Below are 10394 nucleotides of genomic sequence, written 5' to 3' on the forward strand. Positions count from 1 at the left end.
TTATTGCGCTTTAATCGTAATACATAACATACATACTGTTTATATTTTGTACTATTTAATTTATTATTCATTTACATATAAATAACAAATTCTTCGAATTTGTCAATATTTAAACTAGTTTAATACAAATTAAAGAGTATTACACAACCTAAATAAACAGGGATTGAAAAAGGCGGCAAAATTCATAGGGTATATTGAAAAAAATTTATAAAAAATATTTTCAAGTGTCAAGAAAACATTTTACACTGTCGGAGGTTTGGGTCCGCAGTTGTGCGTGCTTTGTATGTAGACTATTCTTCCACGGTAAGTGTGTAGGGCTGCTTTACACCAGGGACCACGGGAACAACGCCAACGAATCTTACCGTTTCTGGCACAACCATTGAATCTGAACCTATAGCCACCGACGTTAATGCCCATCTTGCCTTGCTTGCTGAGACAGTACGATGCAAAGCAGTCAATTCCAGTGCCGATTAAACCAACTGAAAAATATTTTAAAGTTAACATCATACTTTGATTCTTAACGTAAAAATAGACTAATCAGTAACACGTTCAGTGCCACTCGCTTGGCGTATCATAACAAAACTCGTGGCATTGAACGTGTTGAAATGTAATTTCAATTTCATTAACGTTGATAAGACAAAAAAAAATTAAAGTTTTATCACTACATACCTATTTTAAAATCTTTAACTAAAAAGATTAATACTTCTTGATATTACAAAAACGATGGTAATATTTTTAATTATTTATTTATTGTTTAAATAATGGAATGGAATGATCATAATATGTACAATATAAATAACTCTCCGAGACAAACTTATCGGTATAGTCTACTATAACTGAACAGACAGATAATTTTTTCAGCGGGCACGAAACTTGCGACAAGAGGGGCAGCGCGATGTAACCAAAACTATAGCACAATAAAGCGAGGCGCACGAAACAAGCTGTAGCGGAGAAGTATTTTTGTTTACAACACCCTGCTCCGCCTCGTTCGTCGCAAGTTTCGTGCCCGCGACCTAAAGGGTTTCCCCCCTTATTGTTTTTTCATATTTTATTTTAACCACTATGATTGCGGCTGTTCCTTTTTTCGCTTATAATAGAATCTAACGTAACATTTCGTCTGCAGTTAGCTTCGGGCTGTCGAGCCGTGGGCACGTGGTGGTGCACGTCGGGGCTCACAAGTTTATCAAGCACGAACGGTATCGCAACAAGGTGCGCTGGACCTGCTGCCGCCGCATCCAGCTCGGCTGTCGCGCCAGCATCACCACCCTCGACTCTATTATTGTCAGGTCCTTCCTGAATCACAATCACTCCTAGCATAATTTAATTATCTACACTAGAGATTCTCCAAGTGATCCAAGTGGTCGGACCTGGTGGGGGTGTAAGATGGTAATGGGTTCACACGTTAAAAAGAAATATGTATTGTATTTCAGTAAAAATATGAAAGGGGGAAAGGGAGAAAAAATGTATGTTATACAGAATCTAAGTTTTGTCTGGTTCTGTTCTTCTATTTTAAACTCGAAGAATTTTTATTGACAAAGTGCCCCTTTTCAGCTAAAATTCCAAACCGTCAGTGTTTATAATAATTTCTATATGTTAAGAGTATAAAATTAGCACTAGTATATTTTTTTATAAAATTATTAATTTAAGAGATTGGCTCAATTCAATTATGTACTCATAAAAACAAAGATTAGAGTAAATAATATTTTACAAATTTACATAAATAACAATCTAAGTGCCTTACTTATTGTGTTATTGATTTTATGTATTTGTTATTTAAAAAAAATATGAATATAATTTACTAATTTGTGCCTTTCAAGTGTTCTTAACGCATTCAATGCGTTTTATGTGAGCTTTAAAAGATAATGACAATTTTGTTTATGTACAATGTAAGTAGTAAGTAATAAGTATATTTGTTTATATTACATTAATAAAATAAAAATTTGGATATAAAACTCTTTATTATTATTTAGACGAAGTACATTATAAAATTTCTTCTGCGTCCGCTAGAATCAAAAGCGGGTTCTGTTTCTTTCCACCTATGTTCCCTTTGCTGTTAACGTCACCACCATATTATACAAAAAATCTCCGACTCAGTATTGTTTTGTTTCATTTCGTTCCCCTTTATATTCGCAGCATTTTGGAAGGAACTTACTACCATTTTTTCTACTTATCCTGGGATATTGTCACCACTTGCTGTTCAACTAATGACGAACCACTGGGTCAAATATGTTCAATGATTGTGGTTATTATTGAGTTTTACGATCACATCGTTCAATGTGATGGCAATAGCTCGGCACTTTGCGAAGCTCTTGTTACATCGCCATCTGATAAGGCCTTGTGAATACGTGTAGTGTTTTCCAAATTTGTAGTCCCCGATATGTAGTATATTTCTGCCATTCCGTTCCGTAATCACAATTTTATCTAGAATTTAAAGTATTTATATCAACGTTAGCTTTATACATTAATGCTACAAAGAGGCAAAGCAAACTGCCTGTAAACATCTACTGACGACGAACTGCCTGTAAACGAACAGATGAGAGAATGTATAGAAAGAGGACATTTTTCTTTCTTATACGTCCTCTCCTCTATCAATCTCTAATAAAGTAAGGGTGAAAAGGGGACGAGGAATAGAATTGACCATTTATCACCTTATTCGAGTGTTCGAGTGTTCCCTCGAAATGATCTTATCCTTAGTTCTTATCATTTCGAGCGAATGGCGCGCTAAAGTTACCAAAACCAAGTGTCAGATAGCTGTAGTAAGGGGACGTAAGCGTTGATGTTTTTGTAAGTCTAGTGTTGCACCGATACACCGGCACAGTGTTGATTATCTCTCTAACAATACTTAGAATTCTATCAGGCAATGTCAATTCACGGGTCTGAGCGGCCCACTCCGCAATATATGTTACAGACTTTGTCACTGTTATGATCGGAAAGTATAACAGGACGTACCCGCATTACGCTTACCTTTATACACATAATTATTGTGCTGTGTTTAACCTTAAACCTAAGGACTTTTTAAGATTTTTCTGTATTTCATACATTAAATGAAAAATATTTGTTAATCAGCATTTATTAGAAAATATGATTTCAAATACTCAAATCCAGAGATCTATGATAATGGTCATAATACTCTTTTACAATTATTTCTACGACGTATTAGAATCAAACTACTTTAACGAAATTATCAAGTTTGTCTTAAAGAATAGCAAAAAAATTACATTTCTATATTAAAGCATAACGTCAGTCACTCTTATTATCGGTCGAACCTTCATCAGGAACATTTGGAATTGATGTATTATCAATTTTCTTATTTTCTGTATGAGGCAAATTAATTCCAGGTTCTTCATTCCTTTGATTATCACTTAAAAGGTCAGTTACATTAACAATAGTACTCCTTTCTTCATCCTCGAGATTATTTGTAACTTCATTTTGACCTGTGTTACAATCTGTCACATCTATACTACTTTCTAAATAAGTATTACTAAAAAGAGGATCTATGGGAGAATTCTTCGCTTTATCGATAGAGTTTTCAAGTCTGGCTGGCAAATCTGCAAACAGAAACTCATCTACTGCTGTTACTAGCTTAGATCTTTCTAATTCAGTCTCTTCATCATCAGATAAAATTTCAATGGGCGCTTCATCTCTAACAACTTCGATAACATCATCGTCCGATTCATTTTGTACATTCGCTTCAGAAGTAATGTCTGTTATAATCAAATTTAAGTTTTCATTATCATCACCTGTAAAATTAACAGTTTACATGTTATCAATTTGTTATTTTTTATTTCTTATTTAATTACTTAATCTAAATACATTTGATAAAAACTCAAACATCTTGCAGATGATGCTTTAGTTAATATCACTACGTGGATTGGGAACTTTTAAATAATGTTTCTTATTTAATATATATTTAATAAAAAAAAGGTTTATTTCATCACATATTCAGTAAAGACAACAATCGCATTTAAATGGAAGATATTGACAGAATATCAGTGCTTAAAACAAATCATTGAAAGTAAAGTTTTTATTTTTCTGTTTTCTTGGTCCTTTGAGCCGAGGTTGATCCGTCGTTACTTGTAAAGGTTAATGATTATGTTGACCACTAATAGCAATTACTTCTAGTTGAGTACCCAATGTTTTAATCTTGACAGGACAAATTACTGCGCAATTATAGTAGTATTTACAACACCATGTCTTTTTGCCTGCGGCACTTTTGGTTCGGAGATTGAACACCTGACCTTGATAATGAAGAATCTCGCCGCCTCTTCGAGATGTACCCACATATTTCTCATTATCTGTAAGACATAAAATATATTTGTATTAAGATTTTATTGTATCTGTACGGTAAATTTTAAAACATGTTCTCCCTTTCTAATTAGGTTTGGTGTAATTATTTTATAATCGGTAATATTATGTAACTAAATTAAATAACAATTAAAAACATTATTATTTTAATGTTACATACATATTCAATGTAGGTATCCTTATGTATCCACGACAATCTGTTACAAATATTATGGAAAAATAACGAAGAGAACTGATGGTTGAACTGTTTTGTGGTTATTTATATTTCTTAGCGATCGCAGGATGTTTAATCTGTGCAGTATTCAGCGATGTGGATGGCTTTATGCATTTGGATTGCATTACAATATTATTAGTATTAGTACAATGATTTATACCAGGCTCCATTGGTCGGTCGGTTGGTTTATAACCTGGAGGTGGATGAGTGTGCTGTACACCGCCGAATATATAAATGTCGCCTACGCTTTTGGCAAACGCTTTGCAGTTCTTTGCAATTCTACTGGAACAGTACCATAACACTTTGCCTGAAGCAAAAGCACGTTGCTTCTTGTATGTATATCTGTTGAGCAATAGCATAGGATGTTTTCCACCTCGAGACGGCAGTAGATAAGCTGAAATAATATATTAATTTATAAATATATTGTTGGTATAGACCGGCTTACTTACACATCATAATTTAAGGACGACATCGTCTATGTGAATGGAGGAACTTTCGACATTATCATTTCCTGTGCCATACTCTAAACAATTTGATACTACATGAACTCTACATTTTCTTTTAGTTCTTCAGTTATACAAATTAATAACTTTTACCATAAATCGACCGATGACAACCCTATCGTCAAAATCTGTTTAGATTTAAAATGCATACAAACCCACATACTAAAAGCTTACATACGCGTTAGTAAAAATACCTTAATTTCCTTTCAAACAAATCTATTGAGTACAATAGGATAGTGCAAAGAAATATTTCACAGAACTTCCAAGTCTTCCACGGACTACTGGGTGATCTAGACCACTTCGGGAATATTGATTTAGTTTTCTTAGTACTTCTACTTTTGCGCGATTTGATCCATGTACCGTTGCTCAGCTGCGTGCATCGTGGAGGGTCGTGATTATGTTCCTTATTTCCGAAGGTATAAGACTCTTGGATACTTTTCATTTGGGTCTTACATCCAGAGTGGCGATCGGAACAATATCAAATATCACCTGATGATAATGTACATTGCCTCTTAAATGAATACTTATTGAATAACAGCATTGGATGTTTTTGTCGCCAAGAATTTTACTGTGGATAAATGTTATTATACACAACTGTATTATAAATTGGAGTATTTGGATGGATGTTTATAACCATCTTAACTATGAACGACAAAACGGATCTGGACGAAATTTGAAACATATTGATTATAGTCCGGAATAGTATATAGATAACTCGAAACAATTCAAAGTAAAATTAAACAATTTCAATTGAAACAAATCATAGATTTATTAAATACAAAACGTAGTCCTAGAAAACATACAATTTTATTGAATTAATGCAGGGATCCCCAAACTATTTTGGACAAGTGACCCACTTTTTCAAAATGAACCGTTACCACAGACCACCATGGCCAAGTTACCTACTTTTAAGATCAATTATTATTATTATTGTTATTCATCCTGACTTAGGTCAATAGAATAAGAAAGAGTGAGAATTAGCAATGCTTTAAGTTCAATATCGACCTCTTTGAGAATCCCTGAATTAATGTAAACACAAACAATTTGTTCATAGAAAAAAGAAAACAGTTAACTTAGTAAAAAAATGAGGAATATCGCTCAATTTTTTTTGGTTTAATACATCTATGGTACTATCCATCGGCCAGTTCTTGTTCTAAACTTTGGTGCATCATGGTTGTGACTTCTCACGCATATAATTTCTTCCTCATCCGCCAGACAATACGCCCCACAACCCTTATGCACCATAACACATCTCCAGAAAGTTTTCCCAGTTTGATTAACCCTTATATGCTTATATACGTAACCATTACAAACCATCAGTGGGTGTTTTTTTCCCGTCGATAAATACGTGATCTCTGAAACAAAACGTAATTTGAAGAATAATACATTCCATTCCAATCTTTAAAATGAACTCGCCAGGCGAGTACTGGATCGATTTTATCTTAGTAATATTATAAATGCGAATGTTTAGATGGAAGGTTGGGTGAATAGATGGGTGGATGTTTGTTAGAAGCTACCTTCAGAACCACTAAACGGACCTTGCTGATAGGCAGATATAGAACATAGTCGGGAAGAACACATAGGCTATTAAGTTTTTTCTCATATCGCGCGAACAGCGTCACGGGCACTGTTACAATAAATGTAACTTGAAACGTCAAAATAAAATAAAAATGGTAACCTGCATATGTTCTGATGTTGATGTCTTATTATAAAATACATTAACAAAATAATTTAATTTCATACATTTCAATCTGAACAAATGAATAAAACAAATCTATTATTTTTTTTTTACAATAAATATATTTTTTATAACAAAAATAAATCTATAAATATTGTACAAAAGATATTTATTTGACTTGTACTTTCATCAAGAAACCTTCGTTGTTCCGTACTAAGGTTGGTCGTTCATGATTGTGCATATTTTCAATCAATATAATTCCCGCTCTAGGGTCCTCCGTCTTCGTTTTCACTGAGACTCTGCAGCCTGAATGCCATTTGGAGCATCTCCACTTAACCTGGCCGTTCACCAAGATCTGGTACCTCTTGAAGGTGTACCCGTGGAACATGAGGCAGGCGTGCTTCCTTCCTGGTATCATCTCGATATCTATAAAGCCACACTTTTCTTTATTAACGCGTCTACCACTGTTAAAAAGGAATCTAGACTTCAAATTAAAAAATGTAAAAAAATTATCTTTTCTTATGTCTTGTACAATACAGTTCAAACTTGCCTCAGTCTCACCTTCTATTTTTATATTTAGAGCCAGATACGAACATATTTTTAACATTAATTATTATCACGTTTCAATGCTACTGCGATTTTTTGTAGGAATCGGTGATACCGAACGTGTTGAACAGAGCTGACATAAAAGCCTTGTAACTTAAACTGAGAGTCTTATCCAATATAATTTCCAAAGAGTAAGATGCAAAAAGCAAATTTAAAGAAAATGCTTTTATTAAAAAAAGCCTTTAAATATATATCTTAATTGGTTTACCATCTAAAAGGAATCTGATAAGTTAATTCGGACTACTACACTGACTGACACTGACACTATGGATAATAATGTTTACATGTGTTATCACAGTGCAAAAACACCTTAAGATTATAGTTAAGTTATTGTGTATATGAGAATATGATTGCATAAGATTTATCTATGTACAACGTATCTCCACTTCGGAATAACTGGTTTTGATACAAATTTTGGCGTATGACAATGTCTATCATTAACCTTCTTTATACAATCGAGGCGGTCAGGTAAAGATGTTATAAACGCTTTACAACCAGTCCTCATCCTTCTAGAACAATGCCAGAGTACTCCTGTACTGGACATCCATTTGTATGTATACGTTTGATTCTTGTACATTAGAAGAGGATGTTTTCCTTTACCAGACGGTAAAAGTATACCTAGAAAATAAAAACTTTAAATTTAGTTTTTATTCAACTTAGGAACGAATATTTAGGCTGTCTATGGTAATTCTCGGTTGGCTGCTTGCTCGTTGACACCTTTTAATATAAAAAATATTGGAAAAAGTTAACAACTTTACTAGTAAACTTTAGTAGTACTAGTAACTTTAGTAGTTAAATGTTGGTCTATTCCTGGCATCAGCTCTATAACAATTCGGGGAGGAAAATAAATTCGATGTCACCTTTTTAAAAATCACACAAATATACTTGCGTGTGAAAGCCAAGAAGAAAAAAAAGGCTTTTTAATATATTGTTAGTCTTTCTTAGCACTATCTCTAGATGCAACTGTAATTATATCTGATCCTTTCCTCTATATTCAAATATAACTTAATAATTAATTTGAAATTTATATAAATCTCAGTAAATTCTGAAAAGTAGAACTAACATGCTTTATTTTTGTTTGCTTATCCTTATTGTGATTTGCTGTTCGTACATTTCTTTCGTATTCACATGGTTGTGAACCAAATTTAATTCCGATTTACAAGATATTGTCCGTCTTTTGATGTGATTACTTGTATGGAAGCATAAAATTACTATGATGCAAGCTCTTACTTTGCACTTATTTACCTTTCACTTTGCCTCCTCTTATCCTGCAATACTTTATGTTATTTTTTAATCTGTTCTCAATATGACGTCTGATACCATGACATCTGGTTTAAAGAATTGTTTTTACATCTCTATAAAAGTGACTGTGTGTGCTCATTTTGTAAATTTTCCTCAAGTTCATCGAATTAAAAGAATGTATCATTAACTTATCATTGGCAATCAATTTCTACTTGTTTAATATCATCTATACCGATTAAGTTTGGAAGTATATTTATGTCTAGTATATCGACTACAGTTTGATCTAAAATAAAAAAAATATGAATAATGCTTTTCTTTATTACTACATAGAAGATTCTCAAAATCCATTTTATAGTAAATCGATCAATATGGCTGTAATACCTCAATGGCTAAAAACATTGAGATAATCGTATCGACTTAAAACTTAAAGAAAAACTTATGATAATTATTTTCTATCTAGACTAATAATAGGTTTAATTATAGTTGTACCTTTTTCTGCATTTTGTTTGGACTCGACTTGTGATACTGTATTTTAATAATGCTATCAGTCTTAAAATAAGGTTACTAAGCATTCATACATTTGGAAATGAATTTCATAATTAAAGTTTCCTTTGACACGCAAAGTTCGTATATTACTTTGGTAGTTGCAAACTGTTTTTTCAGATTTTGCGCGTAAATTTTAAACAAAAGCAGGTGAATCAGCAATCCGAATAACAAGGAATATTACAAGCCATGGATATATTATTATTATTTTTTTAATAAAAAAGGGAGCAAACGAGCAGGGTAACACAGAGGTGATCAACGATACACATGAATATCGGCAACACCAGAGGAACTAGATGCGTTGCCGGCCATAAAGGATATGGTATGCTTGTTTCTTGAAGGTCACTAAATCGTATTGGTATTTCTAGAGCCAATACCTTTCCTGTATTGATACAATTTAAAACCAAAATTAGATTAAGGTAAAGACTATTTAAAGGACATAAGAAAGGAAAGGAAATAAATATTTTTGTTTAAAGCATCTTTATTAATACACAATATTGGTGAAATAGCCAACATTAATATTTTCTAAATTTAATGAAATACTACGCACTTAGGTGGTAAAGAGTCCCTTAAGTTATTTAACTTGTACATAACCGTGGATTGCTATTGCCGAAGCACCCATACAAAAACTTATTTATTAGTCGAAGAAAATATATGTTTGTATGAGTTTTAGGGCAGTGGAAACTTACGGTTACATTGTAAATAACAAACATACAGTCGACAGATTTGACATATAGTTAAAATAAAATATCTAAAAATAAAATACTTAGAATTAAGATTTTTTTACAATATCGTTTTGTTATTTAAACTATTAAATTATATACACGTTGTGATTGTTTTAAAAATAATATAAATAAGTCATGATGAAACATTAAAAACAACGTCTGGTTATTTATTTCTATATAAAATTTAAAAGACACCTAAATTCTAACACTACTTAGATTATTATTATTTTTTTATATTATATGGCGGCAAACGAGCAACCGGCCAATTCACCGAAATAGGGAAGCGACCGCTACCCATAGACATCTGCAATCGCACATGCGTTGCCTACCTTAAATCGATGGAGGGGACGCACAGAAATAACATCCCTCCTCCGTCAAATCCACTACCCCTTACTACCCTTTTCTTTTAAGGAAAGTGGACAAAAATTCGACCTCTGATACCACACTCATCAAACGAAACGTGGAAGAAGTGCGAAGACATGTAATCGCTTTGTCTGTTTGACCGAGTATGCGACTCCCGTCGACAATTCAACCTTGTGTAAGGTCCGCGCACAACACGATACTCGCGATGCAATGAT

The 10394-nt window shown here is 33.0% G+C and overlaps 1 protein-coding gene across 1 annotated transcript; it reads right to left on the reverse strand.

Annotated features, from left to right (window-relative positions):
• Positions 1-3191: 3191 nt before the first annotated feature.
• On the reverse strand, positions 3192-5464 carry LOC123721263. Its single transcript, XM_045679487.1, has 4 exons — positions 5383-5464; positions 4680-4913; positions 4117-4295; positions 3192-3756 (listed from the first exon to the last, which is right to left on the reverse strand). Exons 1-4 carry the CDS (start codon positions 5462-5464, stop codon positions 3241-3243), a joined length of 1011 nt encoding a protein of 336 aa, XP_045535443.1. The 3' UTR covers positions 3192-3240.
• Positions 5465-10394: the final 4930 nt, after the last annotated feature.

The sequence above is a fragment of the Papilio machaon genome, chromosome 9 (genome assembly GCF_912999745.1).
Source record: "Papilio machaon chromosome 9, ilPapMach1.1, whole genome shotgun sequence".
NCBI classification, from domain to species: domain Eukaryota; kingdom Metazoa; phylum Arthropoda; class Insecta; order Lepidoptera; family Papilionidae; genus Papilio; species Papilio machaon.

Excerpts from the sequence above, each read along its gene's own strand:
- LOC123721263 (XM_045679487.1), bottom strand. The coding sequence starts at position 5,464 with ATGAAAAGTATCCAAGAGTCTTATACCTTCGGAAATAAGGAACATAAT. Across the intron at positions 4,914-5,382 it reads ATGCACGCAGCTGAGCAACG|CTTATCTACTGCCGTCTCGA; the intron begins GTACATGGATCA and ends ATATTATTTCAG. Across the intron at positions 3,757-4,116 it reads CATTGGGTACTCAACTAGAA|ACTGTTAATTTTACAGGTGA; the intron begins GTAATTGCTATT and ends GATAACATGTAA.